This window comes from Staurois parvus, unplaced genomic scaffold (assembly GCF_062004578.1).
Source record: "Staurois parvus isolate SC_StPar_1 unplaced genomic scaffold, SC_StPar_1.0 ptg001245l, whole genome shotgun sequence".
Taxonomy (NCBI): domain Eukaryota; kingdom Metazoa; phylum Chordata; class Amphibia; order Anura; family Ranidae; genus Staurois; species Staurois parvus.
In genome coordinates this window covers 546,927-565,127 of record NW_028319041.1, presented here as the reverse complement: position 1 = coordinate 565,127, position 18,201 = coordinate 546,927, and the positions used below count along the sequence as shown (strand labels likewise).

Below are 18,201 nucleotides of genomic sequence, written 5' to 3'. Positions count from 1 at the left end.
TGATTATTTTAAAGGGGGGTGATTCTGTTCTATACCCACTCTACCAGTAATTCAAACAATATTATCTTCATTATTTCAGTAACTTATATATCGTTGTCAATTTACGCAGCACTTTACATATATATTGTACATTCACATCAGTCCCTAACCCTCAAGGGGCGTACAATCTAAGGTCCCTAACTCACATTCATACATACACATACTAAGGACAATTTAGACAGGAGCCAATTCACCTACCAGCATGTCTTTGGAGTGTGGGAGGAAACCGGAGACCCGGAGGAAACCCACACAGGCACAGGGAGAACATGCAAACTCCAGGAAGGTGGTGCTGTGGTTGGGATTCGAACCGACGACCCGAGTACTGCCAGGCAGAAACGCTAACTATTTAGCCACTGCGCCGCCTTCCCATTTGAAGATAAACCTATATAAAGATATCCTTATGTACAGTATATAGTCCTGTATCTCTGAAAAATGTTAGAAAATTGACATTGTATTTACATTTGCCTGCATGCTAAGGGCAGACATTTTAGGCTACAGGAAGCTCACCAATGACTGCCGACGGTGTCCTAGAGAGGCATTACTAAACATTCCGCATTGTGATCAATACATAGAAAGTTAGCCATCTGAAGGAACATTTGAAATGTATCTATATTATCTTTAAAGGTAAATAAAAAAAAAACAATGACTATGTACTGTATAATTGTAGTTTTATCAATTACATTTTATAAAATGGACATTTAGAACTCTCAGGACAAGTTCATATAAAGACAAACTTGCATGAAAGTTGATAGTTCTCTTTGACTTTAATAAACAAAATTAAAGTAAACCGATACCTGGGTGATGGAATCAGGAGGAAATATGTAACCAGTAGTCACCACCAGTGAAATCCACATGTCAAAATGACCAGTAGGTCCAGAGATACATACACTTGTGGCCAAAATTGTGGATACACCTTACATTTTTACAAACTTTTGCAGTTTAAAGTACTTTTTATATAAAAATCTCTAAAAATGTCATAGCGCAAGTAAAATTTAATATAGTACATTAATGCCTTAACAAAAAAATCTTTTAATAAGTTCAATTTTGGCTGGAAATGTACCATATGATGCCAGGAATTGATTATTACATGGTCTCGAGCAAGAATCCAAGCAACAAGCGAGGACTCATTGAGGCTAGCTTCAATGAGTCCTCGCTTGTTGCTTGAATTTTTGCTCGAGACCATGCATTCCAATCTAGACCACAGATTTTTGATGGGATTCAAGTCAGGGCTATTTCCAGGCCAGGGAAGCAGAGGAATTTTCTTGTCATTGAACCGTTTAAGGCATTTATGAGCTGTATGGCATGGAGCTCCATCCTGTTGAAAAGTAAATTCTGTGCCTTTTTCCGATAAGTCGCTTATTGATGGGATCAATTTTGGTTCCTGGACCTCTTTGATGTATCGCTCTGCATTAATAATGCCATCAATAACCTGCATTCGTCCAACACCATACCAAGACATGCAGCTCCATATCATGCCGCTTTGAGGGTGTTTCATTGTTGCTGTCATGCACTCAGGAAGGCATTCTTCGCCTGACCTTCTTCGCACGTATCGAACACTTCTGAAAATAGAAATTTGTGTTTCATCACTCCAAATAATTTTTTTCCAATCTTCTGTTGTCGAATTTTGATGTTCCTTGGTTCATTCAACTCTTTTCTTTCTTTGTTGGCAGTTCAAAAACAAGGGAGTAAGTAAAGATATCAACCAAAACTGACAAAATCAGAAGGTGTATCCACAATTTTGTACACTAGTGTAGAATCAGAGATACAGCTTTCTATATTTATGTGCAAATCTTGCCTTGTCTGGTAAAAGGTTCTACTTTACCCAGCTCATTCCTACCCCTGAGTTTTCCAATTGGTGCCTGAGGCCATAGGGAAGCTAAGAAGGTGGTAGAGGATGGGGCCAAGTACAACTGTACAGCAACAGTTGTGCTTTGCAGCACGTATCTCTACCCTTACTACACTATATGGCCAAACATTTATTGACCTACCTATGGAAACCCCTCCAAATGATGAAGTTCAGGTGTTCCCATTGAAGAGTACTGTTGATGCAAAGACATGTAGACAATTGTGCTCTTCCATTCCTATGGTAATAGTTTGGGTAAGGCCCTTTTCTGTTCCAGCATGACTGTGCCCCTGTGTACAAAGCCAGCCCCATAAAGACGTGGTTTGACCAGTTTAGTGTGGAGGAGCTTGAGTGTTCGGAACAGAGGCTTGACCTTAACCATACTGAACACCTTTGATACAAGCTGGAGTGCTAGTTTAGCCAGGTCTTCTCATCCATCAGTACCTGACCTCACCAATGGCCACAAATTCCCATTGGCACCCTCTAAAACCTTGTGAAAAGCCTTCCCTGAAGAGCAGAAAAGGGGGTTAACTCCATATTATTGGCCATGGTTTTGGAATGGGATGTCCAAGAACTACATATGGGTTATGATTTGGGAAAGGCCCTTTTCTGTTTTAGCATTACTATGCCCCTGTGTACAAAGCCAGCCCCATAAAGACATGGTTTGACCAGTTTAGTGTGGAGGAGCTTGAGTGTTCGGAACAGAGGCTTGACCTTAACCTTACTGAACACCTTTGATACAAACTAGAGTGTCAGTTTAGCTAGGTCTTCTCATCCATCAGTACTTGACCTCACCAATGGCCACAAATTCCCATTGGCACCCTCTAAAACCTTGTGAAAAGCCTTCCCTGAAGTGCGGAAAAGGGGGTTAACTCCATATTATTGGCCATGGTTTCGGAATGGGATGTCCAAGAAGTACATATGGGTTATGATTTGGGCCCTTTTCTGTTTTTGCGTTACTATGCCCCTGTGTACAAAGCCAGCCCCATAAAGACATGGTTTGACCAGTTAGATGTGGAGGAACTCCAGTGTACTGCACCAAACTGGTCAAAACATGTCTTTATGGAGCTGGCTTTGTACACAGGGGCACAATCAGCTCGAATGGTCTAGTTTCATCTACTTGTATCTCTGGATCTAATGATTGTTTTGGCATTGGGGTTTTCACTGAAAGCAATTTCTTCTTATGTACATTATTTTTTCCATCATATTCTCAGTTTCAGTTAGCCCAGGATCACTTCAAACTGAACATTATCTTGTCTGAAACGTATAATTTCCACAAGTTACTGTTGCCTTGTGAATTGCTTTATATCATTCATTCATCCATCATCACCCTTCCTCATCTGAACCATAGCTCGGGAAATCCATTTCATTAAGCCATTAGTGGATGTGGAGGTGGAGGAGAAGGGATCAGCCTCGTTCCTCTGTCAGATCTCTCATGATGATGTCCAGATTCAGTGGTACAAAAATGGCGTCAAGCTGAGGGCGGGAGAGAATGTTAAGATGCGTCAGGAAGGTAAGTGTGGAAGGTTTTGGTATTCGTTTAAAGAGCACCTGTCTCCTGGAGACAAGGAGAAGTAATTCCTTTTCTTGCAGATTTATTGAATTTATTGCAATGATGTTTATGGAAAACGCTGGCATTTTGCCCCTTGTACCAGGATGCAGGGTAATTCTGTGGCTTACATTACTGTAAAGAAGAATATTTTTGAATACTGGCCACTCAGCATAGCTCCAGTGCAGAACCTGTTGATTTTTTAAGTTTGGGCAGAGTGGGAAGAGGAACCCAAACGTTTGAAAGTTTCTTATCTTTTCATATTTCATCCAAAACTAAAATACATTTTTGCCTGGGGTTATACTCTGATGTAAACTTCATCTTTAGTCTGTGAGTGCTCTAAATATTTTACATTCCTTAGCTTCCTTCCCTTTTCTTCCTCTCATCCCCTTTTATTTACTCTCACCTTACTTTCTATGCTTTCCTTTTTTCAACTTGTTTTACTTTCTTTTTCCTTTCCTTTCCCATTCTTTCCTTTCCTTTTCTTTCCTATCCTTTCCTTTCCTTTCCTATCCTATCCTTTCCTTTCCCATCCTTTCCTTTCCCTTCCTTTCCTTTCCTGTCCTTTCCTATTCTTTCCTTTTCCTTTCCTTTCCTATCCTTTCCTTTCCCTTCCTTTCCTTTCCTTTCCCTTCCTTTCCTTTCTTTTCCTTTCCCATCCTTTCCTTTCCCTTCCTTTCCTTCCCTTTCCCATCCTTTCCATTTCTTTCCTTTTCCGTCCTTTAATTTCCTTTCCCATCCTTTCCTTTCCTTTCCTATCCTTTCCTTTCCCATCCTTTCCTTTCCCTTCCTTTCCTTTCCCTTCCTTTCCTTTCCTTTCCTTTCTTTTCCTTTCCCATCCTTTCCTTTCCCTTCCTTTCCCATCCTTTCCATTTCTTTCCTTTCCCGTCCTTTCATTTCCTTTCCTTTCCCTTCCTTTCATTTCCCTTCCTTTCCTTTCTTTTCCCTTCCTTTCCTTACTTTTCCTTTCCTTCCCTTTCCCATCCTTTCCATTTCTTTCCCTTCCCGTCCTTTCATTTCCTTTCCCATCCTTTCCTTTCCTATTCCTTCCCCTTTTCTTTTAAATTTCTTCCCTTTTTGTTTTTTTTTGCCATTCTTTTCCTCTACTCAGGCATCTTTCCTTTCCCTTTCCTTTTTTTCTTTTCACCGTCTTTCCTTTCTTTTAGTTTTCTTCACTTTCCTTTTTCTTTTAAATTCCTTCCCTTTTGCTTTTGCTTTTTTTTTTTTTTTTGCATTCTCTGCTTGGCCCTCTATTTTTTCATGTATTTTCCTTTCTTTTTCCATCTTCCCTTTCCTTTCTTTTCTTTTCCTTTCCTTTCCTTTCCTTCCCTTTCCCATCCTTTCCTATCCTTTCTTTTCTTTCCTTTCCTATTCCTTCCCCTTTTCTTTTAAATTTCTTCCCTTTTTTTTTTTTTTTTTTACCATTCTTTTCCTCTACTCAGGCATCTTTCCTTTTAATTTATTTTCCTTTCCCTTTCCTTTTTTCTTTTCACTGTCTTTCCTTTCTTTTAGTTTTCTTCACTTTTCTTTTTCTTTTAAATTCCTTCCCTTTTGCTTTTTTTTGCATTCTCTACTTGGCCCTCTATCTTTTCATGTATTTTCCTTTCTTTTTCCATCTTCCTTTTCTTTCCCTTCCTTTCCTTTCCTTCCTTTCCCATCCTTTCCCATTCTTTCCCATCCCTTCCTTTTCCCTTTTCTTTCCCTTAACCTTTCCTTTTTCCTTGCCTTGCCTTTCCTGTCCTGTCCTGTCCTCTCTCATCCTTCTCTTTTCAGCCTCTTCTTTCTATTCCTGACCCTTCCTTTCCATTTTTTATTTTACCTTCTTTTTATTTCTATTATTTTATTTTCCTTTCATGTCCTTTCTTCTCCTGTGCTATGAATAAGAGATCAAATTATGTACCCAGCTAAGTGCCACAACTCTTTTTCTGCTAGCTGAGGGTGAGACCTGTCTTCATTAGTCAGTTTACAGAGGCTGCCAACAAGCATGCAGCTAATCCCTGTAAATGCTCAGCAAGCTATACATTAGCAGCGTAGAGCGTACCCTTTATTTAATGTTTGTTTGTGAAAATAATTTGTTAACAAATAATAAATAGCCTACAAAAAAATTTAAATTAAACTGAAAAAAAAAGCACCTAAGAACAATGATATCAATTCTTGGTGGCATTTATGGCTGTATTACACCATACTGCCAGTAATGAGGGATACAATGTACAGATAAAGGTACAACTCCACACATTGAGGCTCCAGATCCTCTTTTGTTTCTGATAAAATTCAGTAAATATGATAAGTATTCTACACACAATCTTACCTCTCTTTATATGATAATCGGTTTTGTTGTCCCAGTTTCATTTGTTTCTTATTCTGATAAAGATACTTTCGATTCCAGGAAGGACGTATTCTTTGAACTTCAAAAGCGTTCAGTCTGAGGATGCTGGAGAAATTAAATTTGTGGCAGAAAATGCGGAATCTCAAGCTAATCTGCTTATTAAAGGTGAGGACAGAATTGTTTGGAAGCGTCATCACAAAAGCCAATCTTAGCTGATCTCTAGGCAAGCAGATAAAACTAACACTTGATCTACAGATACAGAGATCTTCAAGGGAGAAAGAATTAACACAAACAAAAGTTGTAAAAAGAGATTTCTTTACTGGATTACAAGTTCTAAAGATGAAAGTTATAGAAAGTTCACCAGGGTAATGTCTATATACATGCAGTCAAAGCAAAACTGCCTACGCCCTTCTTTTAACCTCATCAATCCCGGGCACTCTCACCCCCTTCCTGCCCAGGCCAAATTTCAGCTGTCACACTTTTACTCAGTCATGTAACACTGAACCCATATTACATTTTTTGTAATTTTTTTTCACGCAAATAGAACTTTCTTTTAGTGGTATTTAATTACATAGTTAGTCTGGCTAAAAAAAAGACAAAAGTCCATCCAGTTCAACCAAGTTATAATCCTACACCTACAGTTGATCCAGAGGAAGGAAAAAAAAAACCAGCAAAGCATAATCCAATTTGCTCCTGCTGGGAGAAAAGTCCTTCCTGATCCCCCGAGAGGCAATCGGATATTCCCTGGATCAACCTTACCTATAAATGTTATATCCAGTTATATTCTGTGTATCCAAGAAAGAATCCAGGACTTTCCTACAGCAATCCACTGAGCTGGCCACAACCAACTCTTGAGGGAGTCTATTCCACATTCTCACAGCTCTCACTGTGAAGAAACCTTTCCGTGTTAGGAGATTACATTTATTTTCCTCCAGATGTAAAGAGCGCCCCCTTGTCCTCTGTGATGACCTCAGGAGGGGTAATAACTGCACCGAGTTCACTATATGAACCACTGATGTATTTATACATGGAGATCATATCCCCCCCTTATGTATTATACATGGAGATCATATCCCCCCTTATATATTATACATGGAGATCATATCCCCCCTTATGTATTATACATGGAGATCATATCCCCCCTTATGTATTATACATGGTGATCATATCCCCCCTTATGTATTATACATGGAGATCATATCCCCCCTTATGTATTATACATGGAGATCATATCCCCCCTTATGTATTATACATGGAGATCATATCCCCCCTTATGTATTATACATGGTGATCATATCCCCCCCTTATGTATTATACATGGAGATCATATCCCCCCCTTATGTATTATACATGGAGATAACATCCCCCCTTATGTATTGTACATGGAGATCACATCCCCCCTTATGTATTATACGTGGAGATCATATCCCCCCTTATATATTATACATGGAGATCATATCCCCCCTTATATATTATACATGGAGATCATATCCCCCCCCCTTATGTATTACACATGGAGATCATATCACCCCCTTATGTATTATACATGGAGATCATATCCCCCCTTATGTATTATACATGGAGATCATATCCCCCCTTATGTATTATACATGGAGATCATATCCCCCCTTATGTATTATACATGGAGATCATATCCCCCCTTATGTATTATACATGGAGATCATATCCCCCCTTATGTATTTATACATGGTGATCATATCCCCCGTATGTATTATATATGGAGATCATATCCCCCCTTATGTATTATACATGGAGATCATATCCCCCCTTATGTATTATACATGGAGATCATATCCCCCCTTATGTATTATACATGGAGATCATATCCCCCTTATGTATTACACATGGAGATCATATCCCCCCTTATGTATTACACATGGAGATCATATCCCCCCCCTTATGTATTTATACATGGTGATCATATCCCCCCTTATGTATTATACATGGAGATCATATCCCCCCTTATGTATTATACATGGAGATCATATCCCCCCTTATATATTATACATGGAGATCATATCCCCCCTTATGTATTACACATGGAGATCATATCACCCCCTTATGTATTATACATGGAGATCATATCCCCCCTTATGTATTATACATGGAGATCATATCCCCCCTTATGTATTATACATGGAGATCATATCCCCCCTTATGTATTATACATGGAGATCATATCCCCCCTTATGTATTATACATGGAGATCATATCCCCCTTATGTATTATACATGGAGATCATATCCCCCCCTTATGTATTATACATGGAGATCATATCCCCCTTATGTATTATACATGGAGATCATATCCCCCCCTTATGTATTATACATGGTGATCATATCCCCCTTATGTATTATACATGGAGATCATATCCCCCTTATGTATTATACATGGAGATCATATCCCCCCTTATGTATTATACATGGAGATCATATCCCCCCTTATGTATTATACATGGAGATCATATCCCCCCTTATGTGTTATACATGGAGATCATATCCCCCCTTAATCTCCTCTTCTCAAGAGAGAATAAAGTCAGTTCCTCTAATCTTTCCTCATAGCTGATCTTGTTTTTTTTTTTGCTTAAAAAAAAATTTTTTTTTGAAAAAACGAAATAATTGTTCTTCATAAATTTAGCCCAAAATGTATTCTGCTAAATCTCTTTGGTGAAAATGACTGGTGTGGAGGTGATCAGGGACACTATGAGAAAAAAACATACATAACATTTTTATAATTTTTTTTTAAATTATTAAATGTTTTCCTCTTTTTTTCTTTACAGTAATGTTTATTTGATTTTCAAGTTATAATGAGCACAAAGTTGTCCACGCACGGGGACAAAACAGTTATACAAAGTCTCATTCAAACGAGTAAGAATGTATTCAAAATAAAACAAATCTGCAGAATATACAAGAGTATAGGCCGGTATTAAAGTGATACTAGAGCTTCTTTTTTTTTTTTTTTTTAAAACAAAACAAAAATGTCATACTTACCTGCTCTGAGTAGTGGTTTTGCACAGAGCAGCCACGATCCTCTTCTTTTTGTGTCCCCCCGCCAGCGCTCTCCAGGAGTGCCTTAAGGGTAAGCTGCTTGCACTGGGGTCACTACTACGTGCTCACTCTCGAGCCGCTGCTCTATGCATCCATAAGACACATAGAGCCGCAGCCTGGACCCACCCCTGCTCTCTCCTCATTGGCTCACTGGCTGTAATTGACAGCAGTGAGAGCCAATGGGCACCTGCTGCTGTCTCAGCCAATGAGGAGGGAAAGTCTCCATAGAGCCGAGACTGTGAACATCGCTGGATTAGAGGAGACTCAGGTAAGGATTGGGGGGGGGGGGGGGGCTGCTGCACACAGGTTTTTTACCTTAATGCTTAGAATGCATGAAGGTAAAAAACCTGAAGCCTTTAGAACCACTTTAAGCTGTGTAGGGTCTGGTAGATTGCCTAGAAGCCAGAAGTCCCGTTGTACTTGCAGCAGTGAAAGGGAAAAGAAAGTAAAGAAGAGAAAAAGATGATGAAAAGTGTGTGTGTGTGTGTGTGTGTGTGTGTGGGGGGGGGGATTTACTGCTATCAGCAAGCATTTTTTACTGAATTAAATAGATTCATTCAGTATGTATTGTTGTGATTAGCTGAGATTGGCCACAGCTAATCACATGGCATAGGTGGGCTGTGATTGGCCATGTCTGTACCATGCGATCACTGCGGCCAATCACAGCTAGCAACATGGTTGTACACAATGAGTGGCATGAATCAAAGAAATTCATTGGTTACAATTATCCTGTGATCTGCCGTGATTGATCACAGCAGATCAGAGGTTACCGTCAGCAGGCCAGTACATCAATCTGTCATCGCCTGTGCCAGGACACATCCAATGACAGATTACGCCCACAGCACAGCCACACACCATGCGCGAGGCACGTTACGGGAGGACATCATATGATGTCCACCCGGGACTACCAAAGTCCCATATGGTCGCCATTTTCAATGAGTGGCATGAATCGAATGAGTGGCATGAACCGCCACAAAGAGTGGCATGAATCAAAGCCATTTATTGGTTACAATTGTCCTGTGATCTGCTCTGATTGGTCACAGTGATCACACTGTATCGACAGCAGGACTGGATGTCATATGATGTCCAAAGTCCCGCACAGCCGCCATTTTGCAATAGGCCGGGTGGGAAGTTGTAATGGAAAGTTGTAAGTTGAAGTGGAAATCCAGTCAAATACTAACTATACTTAAACCTACTCCCACCCCCATTCTAAGCTCTAGTCTAACTATCCTGTAGAACAGAGGTCTCCAAACATCAGTTTGAGGTCCACCTTGTATAATTTACACGTACTCGTGGACCGAAAAAAATAAATAAATCTGCAGCAGCGGAGTAGAATAAAATTTGCCAGGCTGCCGACAGTGGGGCTGGATAGTGCACCTTCCGTTCACACCTAAATGTTGTAGCCTCGTGCAGCAGGTTAAAATTCCAGTGTGCCTTAGGACCTTACATCTGTGTTCCTAGCGTAGTCTCCCCACACATTTGTGTTCTCATCACTCATTAGCGTTTCCCTGCAAATTGGTGTCCCCGTTATAGCCCCCCCACAAATTTGGGTCTTCATCACCTATTAGAGTCTCCCGGCACATTTGTGTCTCCATCAGAACCTCAGAACCCTCCCACATATTTGTGACTTTATCAGAGCCCCCACACACACGTGTGTCATCCTCAGAGCCATCTCACAATTCCACAACTGTGTCTCCATCAGTGCCACCCCCCCCCCCACACACACAACTATGTCCCCATCAGAGCCACCCCTTCCCCCCACAACTATGTCCCCAGCAGAGCCATCACCGCCCTCATGTACAACTGTGTCTTCATGAGGACCATCCCCCCCACATACAACTGTGCCCCTATCACAGTCATCACCCCTCCACCCTCACAACTGTGTGCCCATAAGAGTCATCAAAACCATCACCCTCCACAACTGTGTCCCCATGTGTGCCATCAAACCCCTCCATAACTGTATCCTCAACAGATTCATCCCCCCCCCCCCACACTCACACACACATTTGTCCTTCCCACCCTGCACATTTTTTTTCCCCATCAATCTTTCCATATGTTAGTACTGTGCTCCTTTACACTGCACCTTAAATGCAGACTTTCTGCCCCTCCCAGACCCCGGAGCTTCAGCTGGTCTACACAGAAATACTTCACTGGTTGATGTTGGCAGACCTAGCAGCCAACACATGGAGGCACCAGGAGTTGTTGCAGGACCTGCCAGGATAGGGGTGAATATGTAACTCATGTTTTGCAACCCGACATAAGTTCACCTGGGAAGCTGTCCCTGCAGTGAGTTTAAAGACTCTAGCCGCAGTCCAGTAAAAATGCCTTATCGGGCCAGATGTGGCCCACGGACTTACCCCTGCTGTAGAGGAAAGATGACTATACTTACCTACTATGAGGGCACTCCAATCTGGTCAAGTGATCTGCTCCCAGTGCCGGCTTCAGTGTAAAGGTGAGACAGCCGACAACAGATGCCCCATAGTAAGCCAATGGGTGACATCTGCACCTAGGCACTGCAGGCCTTGTCTGTGTTCTCTCCTCTCCTCTAAAGCTGCTGGGGAAACCTCGTGACCAGGCCGGAGCATCCCCAGAATAGGTAAATATAAGCATCTTTCCTCTACAGAAGGGGTCTCCAAACTTTCTAAACAAAGGGCCAGTTTACTGTCCTTCAGACTTTACAAGAGTTGGACTGCAGCCAGTGGGAGTAGAAAAGGTCCCGACGTCAGTGGGGAAAAAAATAATGCTCCTTTGTTTGGTGTCAGTGGGAGGAACTCTGCCCCATCATTGATGTCATTGGACCCTATCATTTGTTTCACTGGGAGGAATTGTTCCTCATCATTGGTGTTGTTGGAAGGAGTTTTGCCCCCCTTTCATTGGTGTAAGTGGAGGGAATTATACCCAGTTGGTATCAGTGGATGAAATAGTGCCCCAAGGGCCAGATAAAAGCCAGCAAAGGGCCGCATCTGGCCCCTGGGCCGCAGTTTGGAGACCACTGCTCTACAGGGTAGTTAGTATAGGACTTAGAATAGTTAAGTTAGTATTCCACTGGACTTCTACTTTATCTACAAAATAATATTTATCCAAATGAAGCCTGAAACTGAACTTATGACGCCTCCTCACCACCTGTTTTAACCGCATTTTTCCATTGTACGCATTTGCTGCACTTCCTTTTGATTAAATGGGTGCACTTGATACTTTTTGCCACTACAGCGAAGTGGAGTATCACGACTACAGCATATGAGTAAACCATTGCAGCTTAAGGGTGGGCAGCTGGAGGGGGCAAAAATTCAGCTTAGCTTCACATTTTTTTCTGCCCCCCTCAACCACATATCTAAATTTAGCCTAAAAATGAAAATTGCAGAGGAAGCACAGGGTTTCACAAATAAACAACAGAGCCACAAAAAGAAGAGGGGGGGGGGGGTGGCCACACTGCTGGCTATACTTTTCCCAAAGGAAAACTCATAAATTGGGCTTTAGCCTGGGATGGAGCTGCAACAAACACTGAAAGAACCAAAATGTAAATTAAAAACCACTGGACTCATTTTAACGGGACCATGTGCTATGTGGACTGGGTCCCTTGGGAGATTCAACAGGAGTTGTAAAATTCTAGTAATACTTCTTCTTCTCACAAGCTCACAAGCTTGGCCACTAGTTCTCGTCCTCCATTCGTGCAGTGTTGCTCCTCTCCAAAGCACATGGGGATTCTGTGATCTTTTTCTTACCCATAATCCCACCTGGCTGCCCTCGCTCTCCACTTCTCGTCCAACAAAGCTTTACTTGACATGGCCACTTTATTAGCCTTTAAATGATGGAATCATGAAACTGACTGAAATACGATTAACTCCTTCAACTCTCCTAGGGTGAGATTGATGTTTCTCAGTATTTGCACTTATCATCAAAAAGTGGTATATATTACCAAAGCCATAAATTAGGGAGTCGCTCATACACTTGTACAAGGATCGAAGAGCATCAATACAACAGGAACAAAATGCACCTCCTCAATCCAAATACCATTTTTTATCAGAAAGGGATGCCGGTGCTTGTTCTGGCTCCTGTAAGCCTCTCAATTATCCGAACAAAAAGAAAAAAAATAGCACCCGGTTTCTAATCTTCTATATGTCCTTTATCTCTTTTACGGCTTACATACAAGGTATAGTAGAGGTGCTAACGAATTTTGGCCGATGTGGCCTTAGTCATAGCTATGAGTAAGGCCAGATTGGTCGAAACATGTTAGCACCCCTACTATGTCTTTAACGGGGGCGGACTGACCATTTGGAAACTCGGGCACTGCCCAAGGGCCCGGGGTCAGTAGGAGGCCCCATGAGATGCCCCTGGTACCTTTTTCATAGGCTTTTTTGAGTTTGGGCAAGGACACAGGGGCCCCATGATCCCCTAGTGCCCAGGGGCCCCATGAGTTGTCAGTCCGCCCCTGGTCTTTAACATGTATTTAACCTAGAGAAGAAATAAAGAGCTTATAAAAAATGAGAAGACCAGGTGCCATTTTCATCTTTTTGAGGATGTTAAGCTTTAGGACATATGGATCTCACTCATTCTTCTTGCTCCTTGCATTGTTTCATCTAACATGTCCATTTATGATTGCAGAACTTCCTGTCAAAATCACCAAACCCCTGCGGGACAAGATTGCCATAGAGAAGCATAGGGCATTCCTCGAGTGCCAAGTGTCTCGTGCCAATGCCGAGGTCAGGTGGTTCAAGAAGGACAAACAGATTCAGCCAGGAAATCGATATGAGATTGTCAGCCAGGGGCTGTACCGGAAACTCATCATCAATGAGGTGGAATTCCAGGATGAGGACACTTATACCTGCGACGCCGGGGATGATAAGACCTCTGCCCAGTTGCTGATTGAAGGTAACCTGGTAGTACAACTGCTCTGACTGGTCAGCGAGGCTGGGGGAAATGCCATGTAGCAGGTCTCTCAGAAGCCTTTGTAATTCCTAAATTATGTCTTCAGTTTGTGCCCTGAAAGTAGGAGGTATTTTCTGAGGATCAGACAAAATAATTATTAGCAGTTGAGCATTATTCTGCCTCCAGATTGCTTTAAGAAATGTTTTACCTTTTGCATGTAAAGGCAAAATTTCATTTTTAGTTTTGTGGAAGGGTTAGACCCTCTGCCAGACTTTTTATTTGCCATCTGTGCCCCGGCTGGATAGATGCACTGATAGGAGACTGAAATGATGAGGTCGGCCTCACTTGTGTCACTAGCCCTGACCCAACTGGAGGTGGAACAGAAGGTGTCTAGGGACCAGGGGGACAAGGGCGCCAGTAGATGTTGTTTGCAGCTCTTGCAGATGATGACCTTGGAAGACTGATGAACCTCCGATTCAGGCACAGTAGTAGCATGCAGAGCTGGTATGGTAGATCGCCAGGTGTGCACCAGAGCAAGGCAGGAAGCGAGGGTGAGAGACAGGAGCAGTGTCATAGGAATAGCCGGGGTCATCAACAGGCGGACAGCGAGGTACCAAATCAGAAGCAAACCAAAGTCAGTAGCAGACCCGAAGTCAGGAACCAGTATCAAGCAGGAGAGTAATCAGAGTCAGGTCAGGAACAAGCCGGGTCAGCAACAAGGGAATCACACAGAAACAAGCAGAACACGGGGGGAGCTGAAGACCAGTCAGCACTCAACATGGGCAGAGACACCCTTTAAATAGTCCGTCTGGCGCCGATCTTCACCGTGCGCGATCGCGCATTTAAGTGTGCATGCGCACAACCGATCACTCTTCTCCGGACGTTTCTATGCGCATGCGCATTTCTATTTGCAATTCGTCTCACTGGAAATCCCTTACATGCACCCTCCTGATGGGCATTGTCTCCCGGACAGAAAGTAAAGGGAAATCTTAAACTTTAGAGTTGTCATAAGAGAAAGAAGTGAGGGGAAAATCTTCCAATGATGATATATATTTTTGGAACAAAATAAGGAATTTCCTTCCACTTCCTGTTGCATTCCCAAGACAGGAAATAAATGGAAACCTCCGTAAAACACATGGAAAAAAAATGACCCAGTAAGGGTTTTACGCCTTCCCTACTCTATCCAAAGCAGCACTACCTCTGAAGGAACCACTTGATGTGTTGAGTCCCATTGTTCCTGTGCCCACGAAAAGCGAAAACCACTGACACACCAGGCTGGGTGGAGAAGGAAAAATCACCCCAACCATGAGGTAAAGCCTCCTGGTGGGGCAAGCAGTTACTGAAAAGGCAAACTAGGCTTATGTAAAAAAAAAAATTCTTTAATTAAATTATTAAACATTATAATTATCAAAAAATAAAATTACAGATCATGTGCTTGAAAACACACAGTGCTCAATACCCTAACCATAAATCACAAAACAAAAAACGTAAAAACAATGTCAACATATAAACATCCGGACGTCTTTACTTATAGATATTTCTCAGGGTCCCGGCGCAGGCAACTAGCCGCATATAGGTATCTATAGTGAGAAAAGCTAGGAATGAAAAGATATATATGTGCCCCAGGGCCTCTATATGAACTACCTTGGGCATTACCGGACCGCAAGTTGTCCTGACGAAGCTACGCTTGTACATAAGCAAAACTCGTTGACGTCACAGAGTGTCACGTGATGTCATACCTCCATGCCCCCAAGCCCAGATACTATGGTGGTGGACCATGAGGAGTAAGGATGATAGGCAGGTTTAAGCTCCAACATCGGGAATAGAGCGTGGTAACTAGACTGGTCGAAGAGGGGAAACCTGGAGAGTACCCGAGTGCGGCAAGACTCTTTATGACTGTGGATGAGACGGAGCAACTATCCTTGGATATAGCTGCTTTTGTTGCACACAAGGGACTCCTCAGGTAGACTTCAATGTAATGGATAAGCCTTAGTGTTCACTGAACTGATATAATGTACGCTATATACCATCTCTATAAGCCCGCAATATCCTATAGGCCAGTCTGATTTATGCTGGCCGGCTTCTGAATGCCACGATTACTTCCTGCCTTTATTGCCTGCGGTCTGTCATTGAACCATTATGCTTTGCATGACACTAATCCTGCTATTTGGATTAAAATAAAAGAAAATATGAGTAGTGAGCGCTTCCCTATACAGCGGCCAGCACCTCAAGGCAACCAAATAAAACCTTCAAAAACAGAATAAATAATACAGTGCATCGCTGAACCATAAATTATCATATAAATGGACTAAGAAAGAGTTTGTGGATATATAATAGTGTCATCCAAGTGAGCCAGCAGATCCGGATAGTAGTGCTCAGGATATTCGGTAAAAATGCGCACTTACCAGATGCGCATAGGATATGCGCATAAATAAATCCACCTCTTGAAGAAGCCAAATAAAAGATGCCCATAGTGTAGTATGTTCTTAAATGAGCTTTATTAAATATACAAACAGTAAAGGCAAAGGACAGTGAACTGACCCTTCTTAAAGATGGCCGCCGGACCAGCTCGTGCCTTCGCCGGCGTGACGTCACAGCGTGTTGAGCCTCCTCAGGAGGCTATTAAGTTGCAGAGCCAGGAGAAGCCTTTAGATGAATGACACATTATCCAGAAGGAAGGAATCCCTTTAAACGGACGGAGGATCCATCTACCTTAAAGGAGACCTCTGGAGACCTAACCTTCACCTATATACTGCTTTGCTGCCCATCCCTAGAAGGAAGACCTACTCACCATACCTCTTCAAGAGGTGGATTTATTTATCCGCATATCCTATGCGCATCTGGTAAGTGCGCATTTTACTGAATATCCTGAGCACTACTATCCGGATTTGCTGGCTCACTTGGATGCCACTATTATATATCCACAAACTCTTTCTTAGTCCATTTATATGATAATTTATGGTTCAGCGCTGCACTGTATTATTTATTCTGCTATTTGGATTGCTTTTTCACCACTAACATGCCAACTGCTTTATGAATGTGGAATTGTTGACATCTGTTTCACTATTGATATGGACTTTGGAGCCTCATTGTCATGTAGCTGGATAGTGAGCCTGACGCAAAGAGGCAGACCTCCCGTACAACTCCGGCTCAAGGACCGCTGATGGTGGGACAGCGGTCACAGGGGCATGGTGGGGTATGAGTGCCTGTGATCAGTCCAGTAATAGCTGATAAGCTGATCAGTTGTAGGCAGGGAGCAGGGTTCTGATGTAGCCGTGCTGGATGGATGGATACCCGAGAGCAGCGTGCTGAGGATGCAGGGTCAGACGAGTCGGGTTCGGTATCGGTCAGGCAGATCAGGCTTAAAGCGGCAGGAGGAAGAGTAGTCAGGTCACAGGCCAGGTCAGCAATGGAGGATCAATCAGACAGGAGCAGGCAGAAGAATAATCCAAGGCAAGCTAGAGGTCAGGGCAGGTAGTGATCAAGCAGAGATCAGGAACAGGCTGGTTCGGTATCAGGAGACAATCACAGGAATCAGGGAACACGAGCAGGAAAAAGACCATACGGCAATGGGACAACTACTGCAGCCAGTTCAAATAGCCCCTTTGGTGCCAGCATTAGTGACAGGCCCGAGTGAGCATGCGGCACGCACGTGTGCGCGCCTATGTCCAAGTGCCTGCACATCTGTTTGGCTCGTAAGGACTCTGCGCATGCGCATATTTGTGCGCCGTGGAACTTCACCTGCACTATGGGCAGGTTTTCCGTGACACTCATGGAGAGACAGTATAACATTCTATGACTCTAGTTTCAAGTAACTGGTCCTCCTGCCACTTTATCATTCATTACCAACTTGTAATAGGACTATTGCCTTGAGCAATCCAGCACACTTACCAGCCAGTCTGCAAGACAACAAATTGTTAGACAGGGCCAATTCGGTTGTTTTGCAGGCTGGCTGGTAAGTGTGCTGGGAAATCCTTTGTTTGTGATGTGACAGGGAATGAGGTTTAAGCAATGAGGTGGCTACTACACCCATCCTGGGAGGAAAGACAGAAACTCTGGATGGGTTGACTGTGTTACCTGCATGCATTTTAGGGGTTAGACCAGGAATGGGCAAACTACGGCCCGGCGGACCTTTTAATCCGGCCCGCGGAGCGTGATACAAAAAAAAAACAGCCAGGGCAGGCAAACATTTGCATCATTCAGCGCGCTCAAATGCAATGATTGGCCAGTCTCACTGCCACTCACATCCTGATAGCCAGTGATTGGCTGTCAGGATGTGTGTAGGCGGGGCAGCGTGACGAACGTGAGGGGAGCTAGGCTCCTCTCACAGTCCGCCCTGAAGACCCGGAACGGCGCGGGAACACGGCGAGAGGAACGCGCGGAGCAAAGGTAATTTAATTTATATTAATTCACACATACACATCATTCATTTACTCTTGGTCCGGCCCCCGGGTCCAATATATGAACGCATTGCGGCCCTCAAGTCAAAAAGTTTGCCCACCCCTGGGTT

General features: G+C 42.9%; 1 protein-coding gene across 34 annotated transcripts in view; it reads left to right on the top strand.

Moving 5' to 3' along the window:
• Positions 1 to 18,201, top strand: part of OBSCN (obscurin, cytoskeletal calmodulin and titin-interacting RhoGEF) — a 518,757-nt gene that overhangs the window by 148,978 nt on the left and 351,578 nt on the right. For all 34 annotated transcript variants that reach the window (XM_089660447.1, XM_089660452.1, XM_089660453.1 and 31 more), the window contains 3 exons: positions 3,234 to 3,395; positions 5,818 to 5,922; positions 13,428 to 13,694. In XM_089660447.1, the coding sequence (XP_089516573.1) occupies positions 3,234 to 3,395; positions 5,818 to 5,922; positions 13,428 to 13,694 (534 nt within the window). The remainder of the gene's footprint in view (positions 1 to 3,233; positions 3,396 to 5,817; positions 5,923 to 13,427; positions 13,695 to 18,201) is intronic.